The 20702-nt window shown below is 30.1% G+C and overlaps 1 protein-coding gene across 1 annotated transcript; it reads left to right on the plus strand.

Annotated features, from left to right (window-relative positions):
* Nucleotides 1–1101: 1101 nt before the first annotated feature.
* LOC109804201 (plant UBX domain-containing protein 4) lies at nt 1102–5077 on the plus strand. The gene is made up of 4 exons (XM_020365994.3): nt 1102–1442; nt 3144–3429; nt 4101–4196; nt 4374–5077. The coding sequence occupies exons 1-4, from the start codon at nt 1294–1296 to the stop codon at nt 4752–4754; spliced, it is 912 nt and encodes a 303-aa protein (XP_020221583.1). The 5' UTR covers nt 1102–1293; the 3' UTR covers nt 4755–5077.
* The last annotated feature ends 15625 nt before the right edge of the window (nt 5078–20702 follow it).

Here is a 20702-nt window from a genome sequence, read left to right on the forward strand (position 1 = left end):
TGTAATTTGGTTAAAAACGGATTCAATGTATGTGATTTTCAATTTGCAACAATTTGGGTATTTTGAATCCGAACCTGTCCAAACTCAACCGCTAATGACTCCTAGTTCAAATTCATTTGGGATGTTAAAGCATTGATCAAGATTGTTGCATTCATGTGGAGGTTATTCCTTAATAGGAATCAAATGTTGGAAAATTTAAGCAAAATGTATGTGTTAGGCCTTGATAGAGACAATTTCTACATATGGAGATGTCATCACGTGGAGGATGTGTTTCATGTATTTTTCGATTGTAGCTTCGCTTACTTTGTATGGCAAAAATTTATGAATTGGACTGGAATTCAACAACCATTCTCAAGTAGTTATTAGCCCACTTTTGACAATTTTTAAGTTCTTTTGTTGGCAACAAAATGCAACATTTATAAGTCATTGTGTGGATGTCTATCAAGTGATCTATCTAGCTAGTAAGGAATGAGATTACCTTCAAGCAATTTGTTCTTTGGCAAAATAATGTGTTTGATGCAATTATCTATAGGGTTTGGTGTTGGATTCATGCTAAATACTCTAACATTGATTTTTCTCTCAACAATTGGCAATCCAACCTTATATGTGCATGCAACAAGTTCTATCTTAATTGTATATCTTAATTGTATTGTAAGTAGTTATTTTTGTGAAAGAGATAAGCCTACTTTAGAATTTTATTGCTTTTGTTTTACTATTGAAACGTTGTTAGCTTGGATTATTTTGGTAGCTTCTTTATCTTTGTCTTGGGCTAGAATTATTATTGTTGAAGCTAAATTTGGATTGTTATGAGTGAATCAATTTATGTGATCACTACTATTATATTTTTGATTGTAGTTTAATTTCACACTGCATGATTACTTTTTCACATTCTTTTTTTTCTTTAATAATATGTGATTTCACCTTTAAGAAAATCTCGATATCTGGAAAAAGAATTAATTGGTGGATCAGACAATAAAAATATTTATTGTTTATTATTTATTTAGTAGTAATAGATTATATATTTTGTAAGAAAAAAGTGAAGTATAAGCAGGAGCGTGTGAATTTAAATAAGAAAAGAAAAATAATTGAATGAGATGATTTTTATGTAACCGATCGATTACAGTAGCGCAGCGTGGTATTTAGGCTTCTTAAGAAGAAGACAGATCGTAAGTGGTAACTACTTGGCAACGACGCGACGCAAAGCATTGGAGTGAGTGACATCAACGTAGCTCTCTCTCCATTGCGCCACCGAATACGAGACGCTGTCCCTTCTCCTCTCAAATCTTAATCGCCATGGCGTCACGGGACAACAAGAAGCAATCCAAGGCCTCCAGTAGCCGAGCAGGCCGAATCCGCACGCTCTCCGATCTGAATCGTCCCTCCGCCGACTCCGACAGCGACTCCGATGGCCCCCAGGAGTACTACACCGGCGGGGAGAAGAGGTATAATTATCCATACATTATATGAGAACAGGCGCTGATTCCATAATAAACGAAAACAGCACAATTCAAAACAAAATCAAAACACGCTTTATCGCGGTAGCAACTTCTGTGTTTCACTTTGTGTGCGTAAATGTGTTGCATGATATATTGCCTTACATGCTATTGCTGAATGAATTATTAGAGTTGACTGAAATCAAGCTACCGGTCAAAGAACTAGGTTAGGTTAGGTTTTAGGAACAGTTTTTTTTTTCTTCTTCCAATCGTGTAAAATTTTAGCATGATTTTGTGTATTTTTGAAATTAGAGTTACAATTTGTGCTGCTGTGTTTCAGTTTGTCTTCTAAATGATTATGTTTTGGTGTCGTTATTGTTTTGTTTTGTTTATCTTCTAATGGTTGAGGATTGTGATTGTTTTGTGTTTGTTGATTGCTCTTGCCTGGGTTAAGTTGATTGATGTACGTACCCTTGTGCTGCCACACTTATTAGCATACTGCTTTATAAGTAAAAGGTTTTTCAAATAGAAATAAGTGGTTAGATTTCAGTTTATTCTTTTGTGCTTTTACTTGTACAAAGTGTTTTCAGAATTTCCTCAACCTCATTGTTTGGTGGAAGGATTGAAAGCATTTGAAAACTTGTCTAAAGGCATTAAAAACAATAAAATCATGCTTTTGATGAGAGCTTTTACAGTTTTACTTTGAAGCTGTTTTGCTTATATTTGGGTTACTTTTTTCTGGTTTAGGTGTTGGGCTTTTGAAAGCCTATTTAGTTCCAGCTCAACTTGCTAAAAGAATGGGATGAGGAAAAGAAAAAACAAAACTCAAAGAGATGTGTTTTTATTATTTTGTGATTTCTTTTTTTGTACAAATAGACATTCTCTTTGCTCCTCCCAGGTTTTATAGCAATGCTACTGCATTTTGATATCCTTTGAAGTGAGTCTATAATGACATGTAAAGATTTATGTGATGACTGATGACGTTAAGCATTGCCCACTTGATGATTCCTTTAAGCTATTTTAAGTTCTCAAAATTTGAATTTATCAAACTATATAACTTAGTTCCTTAAACATATAGATAGGGATAGTGACATATATCTATATTTATATTTTTTTAATGATTTTTTTTATATAGTATGTAAAATATTCACTTTTAAGCTGTGTTTGGATGGATGGAGAAGAATGAAAAAAGGTACTTAACCCATTTTTAGAGACCTTTTAAGGTAACGAAGTGGAATGATTGAGCATGGGGACCCAAACTAGTCCTTACCGTTTAAGACAGTCATCTACAGTTTTAACTCAACACCTTAACAATAGAATCGTACCTTTCCACTTCATCAGTCCATGCAATTCCAAACAACTCCACTTCATCCTCTTCAAAATTCAAAAATGTAGCCTTATGCTTCACATGTATGCTTTACTTTTCTAGAACTTAAAACACCTTATAGTAAAAAGTCACTTTTGACTACCCTGTTGAAAGTCTTTGGACATTTGGATATTGAAAGTTGGCTTAAAGGAGGTGTATAATTGTGTTGATTTAATAAGGTTAGTGCATCTGCAAACACACTTTCTAAGTTTAATGTGCATATACAATTTACTGGTGTCTCTAATTTTTCACAAGATTTACGGATGCAAATGTCTATTTTCAGTTGGTTTTATGATTTGATTATTTTCTTCTGGATATTTAACAATTGCACATTATATCTCCAGTGGAATGCTTGTCCAGGATCCTTCAAAGGGAAATGATGTGGATGCAATTTTCAATCAAGCTAGGCAACTTGGTGCTGTTGAAAGGCCTCTTGATCAGCTTCAGGAGCCTCCAAGGTCAACTAGCTTTGCTGGAACTGGCAGGTTACTCTCGGGGGAAACTACACAATCTACTAACCAGCAACCTGAGGCAGTTGTTCACAACATTATTTTCTGGAGTAATGGTTTCACTGTAAATGATGGACCTCTGAGGAGATTGGACGATCCTGAAAATGCCTCATTTTTAGAGGTGATGGTATTTTAGTTTCTTATTCCATTAAAGATTTGTTTAGCTCAAAGGAGGGAAGGGGGTTAGAAATTTTGTTTGGTTAAGAGGAAAACAGGGGAGATAACTCTTTACTTGTTTGATTTAAGTGGGGGAGGAAAGGGATTTTAAAAACTAATTTATATTTGTACCCTTATTATTTAAAATTTAGAAGCATAAATAAGAATGTTTTAGACATTATATAGATGAGGAGGGGTTTTGCTCTCCTACTCCTCTCCTAAAAATTGAATGAAACAACAATAAGTTTTAAAAATAAAATAAAAATCTCTCTCCTCTCCCCTCCAACCAAACATTATGTAATGGATTGAAGGGTAAAATAATTTGGAAGTGATGAGGTTGCCTTCCTGAAAAGGCAAATCCTGATGTCATAGAAGATTGAGTTTTTGGTGAACATTGTTCAGAAATACTGGAACATATCTATATATTTCAGTTATAGCTTTACTTTTATTATTTATTTAAATCCTTTCTGAAATTCTGCATTTGTTATATAAGTATTCTGGTGAGTTGCTTTCATAATCCATTGACAAGACCATGTAAGAATCTGCCGGAAATGTATTTGTGCTACTATTATTTTTTTTATTGGTTACATGAAGTGGTTTCATCGTGTTTATGATATTTGCTATTTTTTAATGCAGAGCATAAAAAAATCTGAGTGTCCCAAAGAACTTGAACCTGCAGATAGGAGGTCATCTGTTAATGTTAACCTCATAAGGAGGAATGAGAACTGTCCCGTAAGTTTTCTGTCAGGGTTCTTTGGATTGTCTCTGTCCAATTTACTATTAAACCATGATGAATTTTGTTGGCTTTGTTCATTAAATTTGGAGATTCTAACGTTTTGAATTTAGAAATGCAATCCAGGTCTTTTGTTATGCGCAAATAGTGAATTCACATTTTATTCATGCATACAGGAACCCGAAAAGCAGCATGTTCCATTTCAGGGAGTGGGAAGAACTCTTGGAAGCAGCTCTTCATCAATGACTCCTGATCCAACTGTTGCCTCAACACCTCTCAATGCAGCGCCAACTCCTTCTGCTGGCCTGGTAGTTGATCAATCATTGCCATCAACATCAATACAACTCAGGTTGGCTGATGGAACCCGCTTGATATCACATTTTAATAATCACCACACTATCCGCGACATCCGTGCCTTCATTGATGCATCTAGACCTGGGGGCCGACAGGCTTATCAACTTCAGCTGATGGGTTTCCCCCCAAAGGTTCTAGCTGATGAAACTCAGACTATAGAGCAGGCAGGACTAGCAAATTCAGTTGTGATACAGAAATTCTAGCAACATGCTACATCATGCCATTAGTCTTTGCTGGCTAAATGCTGCATTGAAGGGAACCAGTTTTATTGGGGGCTTCTGGACGTGAGGTACTGTTATTTACAAAAACAGATAGGAAAACCCCAATGTTGCGGGGGACATTTTCTTTTAATTGCTCAAAGTTTACCAAGTAATCTATTTGCTTTAAGACCAGTTGGATGGTTTAGCTTTGGACCTAATTCTTTATCTTATGATGATTGTGTTGTGTCCACTTTCTAGCCGGGCCTTGTGACTGAACTTGATATTATATGGAACACTTCACTGAAATGTCAGATAACCTTCAGTCACACGTCAGTTTTTGAATATGTTAAACCAACTACCAAGTGTGGTTATATTATATTTCATCTAAAATAAACAAAGTTGCAGCATACGTTGGCTTTGACTCTGTAAGCATACCCCTTAAATAAGGGGAAGTGAAAGAACATATATTTTTCTTATCGATAGGAATCTAAGGATTTTAGGAAAAGCAATATTGCATGAAAGAAAATCGTTTTTTTTTCTCATTTTAGTTGAAAGGAAAGGGTAGGCCCCTCATTATATATTTAAGTATCATATATACGTATATATCTAAAATTTTTGTTTTCTCTTGTAATATTCCAAATAAACTCTAATTAAGGCTGTTAATAAGAAGAATTAGCCCCTTTAGTGTTCAATTAGATAGATGATCGTTAAAATTACAATTTTTTTAATTTTAATTCTTTCACACTTAGAATAGTTTATAATTTTATATTTTTCTTGAGTTTTCAGAGAAAAAAATTGGGATTTAAAATCATAGTTTTAGCTACATTTTTTATTCAAATATTGAAATGTGTGATCTAAAAGTTCAAAACAAATATCTATTGAATAAAAAATAAAAAACTTAAAGTTACAATTTCCTAATCAAGTAACAGTTTTGTACATAAATTAAACAAAATTAATTGTGATTATACTAATATATGTCTATAAATAAACAGCCAATTCATGTGTTATAAATTTGATTTCTCATTTTTCAATGTGAGGACATTTTTCTATTATATTTTTTTTATAACGTGGTTTCATAACAATGTAACTTTTTATTTATATAGATTTAAAATCTTAAAATTGTAAGTGCTTTCAAATTTTCTTTTTTTATTTACATTTCTTCTTTTCGTCAAATATTAAATTTAATTAATTAATTTTAAATTTTATTCAAAATTCCCTTTGTGTTAGATCTGAATCATTTATACTACTATATTAATTATTTCATATTTTAAATTTATTTATTTTTAAATAAACTAATTATATTTTCCACTTATTTGTTTGAATTAATTATATATTTTTATGTTTTAGTTTATTTATTTCATATTCTTTTAAATTTTATTTACATTTAAAAAATTTGTTTGCTAGTACAAGCTTAAGATTCAATCATATATTAGTTGATTTAGCATATTATTAATTATTAATCCACTTAATTTTTGTGTCTAATACATAATGCGTAGTATATATACATTTTTCTCACCAAGCAGAATGACCAACTAACACAATTGCTAGCGCAAGCAGCCCACTTCAATCTTGGTTCATTGGTAATGCTTGGGCCCCAAATATTAGCTAGTGCTATTTGCTACTCCACGAAATTGTCCAATTTTTCCCAGCGGCATGACATGACGTGAACCAGACACACAGAATAAAATGTTAAAAACTAGAAATATAAAAATATTGCAGCCATACAACAACAGAAAGGATATTCTATATGGAAATAATTATGAATTGAAAACCATCCATAAGCTCACCTACAATTTGTAATAAAATCCTCAGCGTTTTCTTTCATTCCAACTAGACACAGATTAACATTTCAATCGGAACAAAGCTCAAAGTCTTGGGAACAATGTCTAATAACCACTATCTAGTCTTAGAACCCAAAAAGATCTTGAAGAGAAGACCCAAAAGGCACACTATATATTAGAGCCATTCCATTTGACGGAAAAGCTAGATAGATATGCTTATGAGAAAAAGCAAGATTTGATTTATGTTGGAAAATTGTGAGCCAAACACCAGCGAAGAAACATCAATTATATATCGCACCAACTTTTCAACTAGTAAGGTGCCATCTGACTAAGTGAAATTAAATTAACTACATGAATTGAAGATAGTCAACATGGGTGGAAGAGGGTACTAACATGTGGGGCTTCTTTCCTTATCTTGTGTGGTGTACAGATAATGTGCAACTGCAAAGGTGGCTTGGACCCACCACTCCCTTTTGCTCATTTATTCCCTTATCGAACTAATATGAGATAATTTATGTTGTTAATTAATAGTAATAGGAAAAGCCAATTATTTAGTGCATATAATCTTTTGAACCCTCCACTTTTGTTTAATATAAATTATGTAGGAGAGGACATTTGCATATGAAATTCAAATGAAAGTACATACATTCAAGTACCGGAGGTTTTTTTTATTCTTTTATTCTTTTTTTTTGTTGTACAATCTCCTAAAGGTAGAAAAATTTCTAAAAATATGTAAAAGCAGAAAATGGGTTAGAAGTTAGACATCTTCATTTGGAGATCATGCAGCAAAAGAAGTGAAAAAAAAGAATGGATACACACATATTTGGAATAGCAACCCAACATACTTAAACATGACGACTTTCGTTTTGTTATTGGTCCTTTTCCCTCCACAACTCTATTTGCCACAAGTAACAAGTTCATCATTTTATTTGAGCTTGAATATAAACGTTTACTTTTTTCAATCAACCACAACCGTTTAAAAAGTGGGAAGGCCAATGATATCTACTAGCATAAAAAGTAAACACTAATGATAACTTTGGGATGGTAATATCAATCAAATAATATCACCAACAAATTACGCTTCGATGTTGATGTCTACAAATTGTCATATTTAACTATAGCTTTGTGTTAGAATAGTGGATTAAGCCTAACTCAACCCTACAAAACCGGCTTGTAAGGTGAGGGTTGCTTTCCACTTATATACTATTCAATTGCCTAATCTCTAGTCGATGTGGGACTTGGATTTTTTCCAATACACCCCCTCACGTCCAGCACTATTGGGCTTGGTACGTGGATAAATGGTGGGTAGCCCTTTTTAATGATCTAGGATTGGCGGGACTTGGGTTTTTCCCAATACACCCCCTCACGCCTATGAGACATACATCAATGGTGGGTGGCCCATTTTTAAAGTGGATCTAAATGGCTTTGATACCATGTTAGAATAGTGGATTAAGCCTAACTCAACCCTACAAAACCGGCTTGTAAGGTGAGGGTTGCTTTCCACTTATATACTATTCAATTGCCTAATCTCTAGTTGAGTGACTACCCTGAGTTAACACCACCTATAAAAGCTGCTTGTCTCCTTAAAGCCTCTTATGACAGTGTTAGTAACTATCTTTTGGCTGTTACATTCAAAAGTATATACTATGTAACAGTCGTTGATTGATTTGCCTAAGAAAAAGCTTAGTAAATGTCACTTTCCTTATGGTGCAAAGCAGAGTAATTTAACCATTAACGCACGGGCCCCATATACTAATTACGCAACAAAATTGTATCAACAAACTATTCTTAATTAGGTGGTATCAATTTTATGTTCATTTTCAATTGTATGTAACGATAAAATTATTTTCATAACAAACTATAACAAAGCAACTAAATATTACCCTTTTTTTATCCTTCTTGGTGCATTAATCATGAGGCACACCCTCTTACGTAAGTAGCACATTAGTCCCATCTTGGGTACCGATGAGATGAAAATAAGAGAAAGAAAAGGAATGGAGTGTGACGACTTGTTTTGTTTAGATGACAGAAGAAAGAAAAGAAACTAGGAATGGAATGAGCTGCATGGAAAAGTTTCTTCGCATGTAAGCAAAGAAAATGAAGAGATAATGAAAGGCTGACATGGTTAAACAAGAACTCAGGCTGTGGTCTTTTCTTTGAACCAAGAACAGAAGCTAACACAGCGTAGAAGGAAAGACAGACAACGCAATTACGAAAATTCTGCGAACTGTCGCTGTTGGCAAAAGCAGAAGCCAATCAAGCCACCAATAGCATGGAGACAATGGTAAGGGAGAGGGTTGTGTGAATGAACAAAGAACCAAAAACTGTGCACCTTAAAATATATACACGAGTAATACTAATAACACACGTATAATTATTGCTTTTTATTATATATATACATATATTATTTATTTATTTATCTTTCTTCATCATTACTTATTTTATTATCTGTCTCTTGCTTTTTATAAATTATAGTAACAAAAAGGAAGTTCGTCACTTTATGTATATAACGTCTATTTGTCAATAGATGGATACTCGAGCTCATTTTACTTATCTATATCTTATATAGGATAATGATTCACTGAGAAAAACACTATTTATCATTAAAAAAAACGTTAACTATACTATCTTTGTTAATATAATGTTTATTTAATAAAAATCAAACTGATAATAGTATGATGTATTATACTAGCATTTAATGTATTGATGATATTTATGCTTTTTGTATTAACAAAATATGTTAATATGATATACCATTTTTAATATGTATATATTAATTTTTTGTTTTATATTAGAAGTACTTTTTTTACCATAGACAATTTTAGTTGTGTTAGGTAAAACATTATGAGTAGTTAGAAATGTAAAAATAACCTAGTTTAATAGTTATGATCAACTCCTAAAAAATTTCATTGAAAAAGAATTAACCCAAGTAGGACAAGTTAGATCACTAATTTTTAGGCTCAAATTCTATTGATTCTATTTGTAATCATATATATATATATATATATATATATATATATATATATATATATATATATATATATATATATTATTATTATTATTTTTTTTTAAAGTTCAAATAAAAATAAAATATATCAATTTGATTGTTATGTCGTGCTAATGGACCAAGCCACAAAATAAGTTATGTATAAGAAATTTGAGTCAAATCAGACTAACCCACATATATGTACCAGCATAGATGAATCTAACCTATTTGACTGAGTGATAATTTTTTTCTTTAAGTATTTAATACAATTACATATCTAAGATTCAAATCCAAAACTATTTGTTTAAATTGAAATAATTTTGTGCTAGTTGGCTATGTGTTTAGTGGTAATATACATGTATTTTATGTTTAATAGTTTAATTTACCTTAGATAGAAATTATAATAATAAATATTAAGACAATGTCAAATTGTTAGCTTAATATTTTTCTTAGTAATTATTGTACAATAATTAGTCTTCACACTCTAAAATTATGTGAATTTGGTAGGTTTGTAATCTAAAAACACATACTAATTTGATGTGGGGACAAGTGATAATTTGAATTTAGTCAAATGAGTTAATTCAAACAATTTGAAAGTTAGATCATTAAAATAGGGTTTGAAAATTTTGGATCATTTTAGTATGGTTCGATAGGGTTGATGAGGTTGATTGAGCATCAAAATTTTATAGGATAGAAAAATTGAATGAATTTGACTCAATCCAATGAATAAATTTATTTTATTTTATAAAATTGATTTATATTTTTTTTTTGATTGTTTTATAGATAAAATGTTTAATTTCTTGTTTATCCTTGATTAGGGCAAGTTTTTGTTGTTAGCTTGATATTGAATCAAATTAGACCATCAAAATAATAATTTTGAAAGAAATTTAGATTATTAGATTGACCATGTCAATTTTATATTATAACTTATTGTGCTTAAGTTGAGTTAGACACAACTTGATTTGATACCTATATTTAAGAAATTTTAAAAAAAAAATTATAAAATTTGAGAAATTTTCTAAAATTCGTTAGAATTATTAAATAAGTGATATCTCCATTAATGATTTTTAATTAAAAATTAAACTATGATCATTAATTAAAAAGTATAAGGGTCAAATTACATGTACGAACAACTTTAAAGGTTATATTAAAAATAAGTCTAACACGTGGCTTGACTTCTATAAACCTAGTAGTTTGCTTACTTCCAACTTCATTTAATACGTTGGGACGGTTGGGTAGTGGTAATTCTAATTTTTATAGGTTATATAATATGTTTTACATATAGTTTTTTCCCATTATCTCGATCACGTGGAGAAAAGTTAGACCCGCGCATTAAAAAGATATAATATGAAGTAGGTCTTTGAGCAGGATAATAGTTGTGCACCGGGGTTCTTATTTTTATGGATACATCTACATGTACATGTGTTTTTATATTAATAAAAGAAATTAGTCATTATTTAAAAAGTTTCTTAATAGTATGTCTTTTATAAATTTATGTGAATCTTTGATTATATTCTTACAGTCGTTCTCTCAAATAAAAGATTGTGATTTAATCCATTTGCAGTGAAAGTTATATATTAGTCTACGAGTATATTTGATAGTAACTCATCATAAAAATTAGTCATGCTCTAACTATTTTCACCGTTACTTTATCGTTAACTCAAGATAGCAAAAAAAACTTCATAATCTTCCATATTACAGAGAAGATTCTCTTTCATATCGTTAAGATAACAAAAAAAAAGCCTCATAATCTTCCATATTACAAAGAAGATTTTCTTTTATATATGAACTCACTGTTAGAAAGACTTTCAATATAATGGACCTGAATTCACTTGTCAACTATTATACTTTTCGAACCAGTCACTTGGTCAAACCAACGGGCTATGATACCACTTGTTGTGTACCGAGAGGTTCCTACATAAACACATGTCAGACATTGGTGACATATTGTTCACTTTAGGCCTAACTCTTATTCATGATTTAAATTTTAATCATCACCCAAAAGACTTCTTAACAATAAATACTTTTTGTATGTTTATAAATTCATGTTCGTCCTCTTGTTTCAATGATATGAGACTTTGATTATATTCTTAAACTCTATGACAAATAATAAGTCATATATGTGCCTAAAGCTTTTTAAGCATGATATACTTATTTAATTTAAACAAAATATTTACCTAAATTTATTTCATCCTTAACGTTGTTAGTTGGTTTACACTTTTCATTTTGAATTTTTTGTGTGTTAAAATAATGAGTTTAAAAGTTATTTTTTCAAAAATAACTTGCTATTAACTATATTAACAAATACTAGTAAAATTTTGTCCGAAAGTTACATTCAAATAAGTACCTCTTAATTATTAGTTATGTTTCTCAACAAATAATGATCATGAATTATGTATCGATATGTGAAGTCACCACACTTTACAATTTACTACTAGCAACAAGAAAATAATATAAACGCAACTACTCAGGATCAACATACTTACAATATTTGAATATACATGTCATATTACATAGATACATATAAACGTTTAACTAGAACAACACAACAATGCAACTCATCATAGTTCAACATAGCAACAACATAAACTTCAATACATCACATGCACAACTTATTATTCAACTTGAACATCACTATATAACATGACATATGCATGACACAACTCAAACAAATCAACCGTATATGCACGACAAATCAATTATATGCATCTTTATGTATTTTAACTATGAGATCTTGTACAACACATGTGAGTAGTCTAATTGACTTGACCTTATAAAATCAACAACAAAATATCTTTTCAATTAGCTAAATCAACAATTAATTTAAATAAAATCCTCAATAATATAGTTTTTTTTTTTTCTTCAGATTTAGTCACTTAAAATAAAAAGCCTAATATTCATGTCAGGATAGAATAACTTGGGAGTTAATTATCTATACACTGTCAGTGTAAAGTTTTTTTACACTGACAACCAATTATATCTCTTAATTGTATCATGTTACTGTTAAAAGTAAATGTGTTTACAGTGACATGGCACAATTAAGAGATATAATTGGTTGTCAGTGTAAAAAAATTTTACACTGACAATGTATAGGTGATTAACTCATAACTTGGATATAAGTCTATCATAACATTAGTTTTCATAGTTAAGTCACTTATGAGATTAGTCTCCCGATTACTCTTTAAAGCTAAATTAAGGATTTTAAATAAAATTCATCAAAAAAATATATATATATATATATATTGGGTGTTACTATAAATTATACTTATATTTTTTAATATTATACTAACATGTATTATATTTGTAATATAAGTAAAAATATTTTTAATGATAAATAATGTGTCATTATAGAATGTGGATTATTATATGACAATTCTTTCCAAAGTTTTTGAGATTAAATTTTAAGTTTCACAAATAAAAAAATATCTCAAATTTAAAAAATTAAAAAATATTTAAATCTTAATTATTATTACATATTATAATATATCATGTTGTTAGAATACCTGTTAATCCTTATATTAATGATTTGTTTATTTTGTTCTTTTGGCCCTTGTTATTTCATTTTGTACTTAACTGATAACTTAATTAAATGAAAAAAGTATTATTTGTTTTATGTCAATCATGGAACTGTGTATGGACGTGACTTAAAGTATGAGAATGGAGAAACAAATAAAATAAAAGGAAACCCTATGTAGGGTTACTGTCCCGGCTATAAGGCTATGTCCCCACTATCACACCTCGCACCAGTGACGTCTCTCAACTTTCTGGTGCTTTTACTCATTCGCCTCTTCCCACATCACATTTCTCCAACCCTAATTAAACCCTAACGTAACGTCCCATGTGCCAAATGCCAATTTCTATTTTATTTTTTTTACCAATACTATTACTGTTTCTTCACACCCTTCTGCTTCCTTTTTCCCTTCAGATTGTACGTCTCGACATATATGCGAGAGATATGGAAAATTCATCATTCCATTTCCCCTAACTTGTCACTGTAAATCATATAACAAGTTTTGAGTTGTTAGTGTACCTTAGTATAAGATGAACAACTTATTATATAGATCGGTAAAAACAGTATGTTGTTAGCTAAAATGTACACACTTCTAAAAATTACACTGTTTTATGTGGACTTTCCATATTAATGTAAAAAAATTGATATGAAATGTGAGACAATGATATTTTTGTAATTATATATAAATCGTTTACATTGATTGAGTAATAATAGATGTAAAATAGCATCTTTAAATCAACTGCATCCTTTCTAATAGAAAAGTTATTAGAATGTAGTTTTAATATATATATATGAATATAAAAAGATTAAAAAAACAATAATATAGTATCGCGTGCTATTAATTATTTTGATATTTAAATAATAAAAGTGACGTTAATGAATGAAGAATTGATTATCCATTTGTGTAAGAAATCTAGTGAGGGAGATTTAGGACCCACACTGATTGGATTGATCGTGAAGAGGGTTCTTCATGTGTGTGAAGGGAACCTATTTGCCTCTGCTGTCAAACCCACACTAGGGTTCCCCCTTCCCCTCCGGGGTCTCTCTTCCTCTCCCTTCCATGTTCTTTCACACGAAGGAAATAAATATATAATAAAAAGTGAATAAATATATAAAGTAAAGTAAAATAACAGCATTTGATTGAAGAAATAAATAAAAAATTAATGTTAGACAATGAATTATTATATTAAATTAAAAATTTAATGATCATACACTAACAACATAAAATAAGAGATTTAATGATCATGCATTATTAGTTCATTTTTTTACAATGTTGATTAATCAAAAATTATTATTATTAATAATATATATATATATATATATATTTGATTGATTCATATGAAAAATTATAAAGATGATGATGAAAATTAAATTTAAAATTTATATTTTTATTCCAACCTCTTTCATCACAGTGATTTTACTTTTATTGATATGATTTATAAAATTTTTATAAAAATTAATAAACCTTTATATAAATTAAATGATGATTTATTATTGGATGATTTGTAGTATATAACTTTTTCTCTCTTAAATATCACAAATGATAATTTATGATTAAATGATAAATATTATTTGTATGCATCACTTATTTTGTCTTAAAATAATTGATTATTTATAAAAGGAAATCATTTTTCTTCTAAAAACAAAGAATTTTCAAAGTATAAAAAATCGTAATTATATATAAATCACCGACAATCAATTATTTTTTATGGATAATATATTTTTTTTCTGTACTATTTCTACGCCGTTTTACAGAAAAATAAAAAAAAGTTTAGATTTAGGGTTTGTGTTCAATTTATTATTTTCTATACTTCCCTCATTATTTCTCAATCTCATGTACCGGTCCAAAGACCCTTCATTTCCGTTAAACTAGGTCACTTTACCTATATCCCTACTTATCATTAATTTCCTTTTCAACACAGCAAAAGAACAAGAAAATCTGGGAGATCCATTTCATGATGATGAGTTCACGCGTGTAATTATTATATTATTTATTAATTTCGCTGAAGAACTCGTTTTTTTCTTTTCTCTTCATTAGAAATTCCAAATATTATGTTTGTATTTAATATGTGAATATAACTGAGTTTAAATTAATGTAATTTAAAAAATTGATTTTAAATAAATATAAATAAAAAAAACACATTTTTTTTGGATGACATAAAATATGTTTGAACATAATTTTCATATCGAATATTATTTGAAAACTTGGCATTAAAACTAATTTTGAGTTTGTAATTATAAATTTGAGTAAATAAAATTTTAATTAATTTTATTTGATGGAAAAATAGTAATTTAAGTGGAGATGAATTTGCACATCTTGAAATCAAATTTATTAATATACCCATACTTGCTTAGATTAAAGTTTGCGAACTAAGTTTGATATACAAAAAGGAAATTTATTGTAATGTCTTTTTTTGTTTGCATAATTTTTTTATTAGAAAAATTGCATTCACCCTCCCTTAAGGTCCTTTCTAGTTTTCAAAAATAATTGATCTCTTTAGAATAGGTTAAAGTGAGAAGAAAAAATAAAAGTCAACTCATATTATGTCAATCATATATGTGTTTATTATTTATTTTTAAATTATTATAATGATATGTCTTCTTTTATAAAAATGTTAATTGTTATTCAATTTAAAAAAAAAATTCAACTCGTTCTTTGAAATTATTTCTTAAATTTTATATATTTTTTATAAATCACAACTCAAATTATATTTAAGAGTTAACATTAAGTAAGAAATAAAGTCTTATTCAATTGTTAGTATTTGCATTAATAATTTGTTCTCTCTTAATAGTGTACAAATAATGTTTCTTTTTTTGTATAAGAGATTATATGTACTACTTAGATAAATAAATAAGGAAGGTTAGTGCTGGATCGAGAAGTTTTTAGTAGTAGGTCAATGCTCATATATTAATTTATATTAAATATACAACTTCCCATTTTTCTGAAATATAAATATACATCAAACTGTTATCCATGAGATTTCATATTATACATTTTTTTGAATAATTTTCTCGTTTTTAATACTTTTAAAAATATCTCTCCTTATAAATAAATAAACAATCATTTATCTATTCATATTCTATATCAAAATTTCCATTTTTTTTAAATTATATAATATAGGTTTGGGTCAGCCTTCACTTTTTAATAATTTCTTTACTAGCTTAACTATATAGTACTTTCATTACTATGTAATAAGTGTTGCCCTTTACACATACTATTTATTCTTTATTATAAATAATGTAATATAATAATGACTTTCTAAAAAATATTGTAAAGGGTATAAATGAAAAGTGGTAATTAATACCATATTGAAAACCTAATATAACATTTACTTTGAGACTTATTTTTTTTCAAACATGATACTAATTATGAGATAAAGGGTGTATTATATATATATTGTAAAAAATATTTTAAAAATTAATATATTGACTTTGAAATATTTGATAAATATAACACAGAAAAGTGAGGGCACCTAGTTTTAAATATGGAAAATATGAAAATTTTATTATAATATGTACATAAAAAATTCATCCTAGTTAGTGTTCACTTTAAAATTAGAGATGATATGTGTATCATTTAAGGATATTTAAGAGATGTCAGCGTAGTTTTCCTTTTCTTATTTAAATATAACTACTCCCTCCGTTTTTTTTCATAGTCGTTTAAGGTTTTGCACGGGAATTAAGGAAATCATTGATATTTTAGTTTTCAAAAATATTTATTACTTACTTTCCTATTTTACCCTTCTTTTTTTTGTTGCATTTTTTAGACTGTTGAACTACTCCATTAAATAGTTGTCCCTTTTTTTATATTTTTTTATAGTATTTTGTTGGGAATATATTGCTCTTATAAATGCACATTAACTTTATATGAGTAGTTAGAGAAAAATTAGGTAGATATTAAAAATAAATACACACATTTTTCAAGAAACATGTATTAATTATCAAGGGTAAAAATGGAAGAAAAAAATTAATAACTCATTGATTTTAATAATATGACAATGAAAAAAAAACAACAAACTCTACCAAAACGACTATGAAAAAAAAACGGAGGGAGTAAAATAAAATTTGTTTAAATGTTAATGAGAAATTGAACTTTTAATCAAAATATTTTCAAACAGGGCAAATGTATGATGATATTACTTTTATGTTTATATCATTCTATCATTTCATTTATTTCATGTGAAACATTTAATTGTTAGTAAAAATATTACATTAAATTTAATATTATATAAATATCTTAATCTATCGATCACTATACATGATGATATTGACTACTTATAGAATTAAAATAATATTTTCTTAAATTATAAAATTATAAAATTAATTTTAAATTTAACAAACTAAAAATAATTTTATCTTAAATTACAAAGACTAAAAGTATATTTAAATATAAAAATATTTATTAATTATAATATTTAATTACATAATATTCAATTTCATGATATTTAATTATATAATTACAGTATGTAACGTAGTAAGTTATTTCAGAAGACCCAAAAGCCCAATATGGGTGATTTAGTAGCCCAGAATGGACTGTTTCCAATTTGGAACGAGCCGTTCCAAACTACTAAATTGACCTGTAAATCGTAGTTGAGAACGGGCTGTTCTGGATGGAGTACGGGTCATTCTGAATGGAGAACGGGCTGTTCTAGTTTAAGAATGGGTCGTTCTGCATGTTATTTTTGCACATGATGAAGGGGTGCAGAACGGGTCGTTCCGAATTTGAAACGGGCCGTTTTGGCCACTCCTGAACTTCTATAAATAGGGGTTGTGTGGTTGAGGAGAAAGTGAAGTTTTTTAGAGAGAAATTTTAGATAAAAGGACTTTAGGTCTGTGAGCTCCTTTCTCTCCCAAATTTCTCTGTATGATTCTTTTTCTCCTCTAGACCACTAATGTCTTCTGTCTTTTCTTTAAATTCAGACTAGAAAGCTTGTTTTGGGTGGATTGAAGTTTCAGGTTGAGCTTTGGAAGGAAATTCTACTTCTCCTCAGTTCTTGGCCATTTTGAGCCAATTTTCAGGTAAGGGAAGCTAGAATGTTTGTTGTTTAGGTTGCATGTGAGTTTAGAAACTCAATTGATGCATGAAAGTCGGGGATCCATGGTTGGATTGGAGAATTCGCTCATTTTTTTTGGGTTTTGGGGAAAATGGGGTTTTTGGTGATTTTGATGCATCGGATGGGTGCATGTGAGATTTAAGTTTATTTTTGAGTTATATGGAGCCTATGCATTGTGTTTTGTGTTTCCATGTGGCTGGATTTGTTGGTTTGGATGAAAGTTTTGAAACTCTCTGATTGGGATTAGGCTGGGCGCAGGTTGAGCGCACCGGGCGTGGAAGAGCTTAAGGCTCTCGGGTTGGATGTTAGGCCGAACGTGATTTGGTTACGCCGGCGTGAGTGTGTTTGATGTTTTTGGATAATTGAAATTGATATATGATGTATGGTGAGGTGTGATTCATATGTATGCTTGGTAATGATATATATGCATGTTTAAATATGATATGACATGTGTATATGTTCATATGTGTATGATTGTTGATCATGATGGTGGGTAGACCATGTATGATGTATGATTATTGCATGTGATGTCTTATGGCATGTGTATGATTGTTGATCATGATGGTGGGCAGACCATGTATGATGTGTGATGCATAATTGCATGTGATGCCTTATTGCATGAGTCTAGCCTAGGACTTGAGGAGAGGAAAATTATTTTCGAACTGGAAGAGCTCACATAGAGTCTCTTGAGAGTGGTGCTTGGATAAATTACTGATATATGAGAGTGGTGCTCAGGTAGGCCACTGGGTTGGGTGAGTCTCCTCTAAGTCCTTAGCTAGTGTTGGAGCGGGGTATGAGGCCGAGGGTTATTCCCTTAACCAAGTACTCGGGGAGGTGCGTGGATCCTTGCGGATAATCGGTGGGCGAACTCCACAATTTAGTTGGTAATGCATGTCAAGGTCGTGGTAAGCCTGTACCCAGTTGTGCTATACCTGACAATAGATCTAGACTTCCAATTGTGTAAGTGACATCATCCGGGTAAACCCGAGTGAGGATTATATCCTGTTTAGCTGTGACCGAGCGGGCGCATTGGGCGTGAAAACGATTGGGGTGGTTTCGATAGGATGAAATGTCACTTATACTGCTCTATTGTTAGGGAGATCTCCTAGGTGTATGCGTGACGACATATTAGATAATTGATATGCATTGATATCTGTCATGAGTTGCATGTATTGCATGATTGTTATGATGATGAAGTGTATGGTGTTTGACTTCATGTTTGATGAATGGATGATTTGATTGAGATGGAAGTTCCTTTGGGACTTGAGTTGGATGCATGTGTAGTATAGATTTTATTCTGTACTTGTATGATTGATTTTTGAACTCTAGCTTACCCTTCTGTTTCCATGTGGTGGGACTGCAATGATCATACTTGGTATGAGAACAGGTCAGGGATAGTTGGAGTTGAGGTGACCGCTGCGAGACGGGGAGTTTGATCCTCGTGTTAGAGTTACCATTTTGGGTAACGGTTTTGTTTGTGCTTGACCAACACTAGGAAATATTATTTTGGAATTACTGTACATATATGATGTTCTATTTTGGATACAGAAACTGAGTTATTTTTATTCTTACCTATACATATATGTATGAGTTATCCAGCTTAATATTTCTCTTAGTTTACTAGTAGTAGTGCGATTCCACTAAGTGTAGAGATCATGATGGGTCGTTACACAGTATCCTATGCAATTTCTATGATATTCTTTCATTATTTTTTTTTGCAACTTTATAATTTACATTTTACGTACATTAATAAAACATTTTTATGATACTTATAGTTTTTTTTATAAAGTATAGGATTCAAATTCCGACGTTAAAATATTAGCTAAAGTATAATAATTTTAATTTCAAACATTTTTACTTTATATGTTTCAAATATTAAAAATTCAAAAATTGAACAGAGATCATTCAAATTTCAAAATATACTATATGGTATATTCTCATAAAAAGAAATATTTAAACTCATAAAGGATGTAATTATTTGTGTTTTTTTAAGCGTGGCTACAATAAGAATAAAGATGCATAAATGGTAGAGAAACAGAAAACTGAGCAAGGAGCAGCCTGAAGGGTCATTCATTCACGGCGAGATGGACTGCGGAGATTCCTAGACCTACCATAGCCGCTACGGTGCAATTTGTGATATCATTACATTAAATTAAAGTGTCAATGTACGAACACTTACATACTCATATACATACACTATCAAAGTATACATATACGTGCCATAAGTTATTAGACATTTACGATCTGATAGTGATTATCCTTACCGATAAAAAAAAATATGCATTCGACAAAAAAATAATTTAAATAAACAATAGTCATATGTTTCCATATGCTACTGATCTATTAAGAAAAATGAATTGAAGTGTACTCTGAAAAAGGGAAGAGTATAAGTAAAACCGGGAGAGGGGGACAATGGGAAGCGACAATGTGTACGTAACCTGATGGAGGTGCTTGTGATGCTATACTCTAGGCCTTTATTATTGTGGAGAATAGATAATAGAGAAGAGAAACCTATGCCTATGGTGCTGGAATTACTGATCAAAAGAAAAGAGATCGATTGAGACGAAGAGACATTCGGACTGTCCCACAAACTTTACCAGCTTTATTTACCTAGCTGCA

The sequence above is a fragment of the Cajanus cajan genome, chromosome 1 (assembly GCF_000230855.2).
Source record: "Cajanus cajan strain Asha chromosome 1, NIPB_CcT2T_4, whole genome shotgun sequence".
NCBI classification, from domain to species: Eukaryota; Viridiplantae; Streptophyta; class Magnoliopsida; order Fabales; family Fabaceae; genus Cajanus; species Cajanus cajan.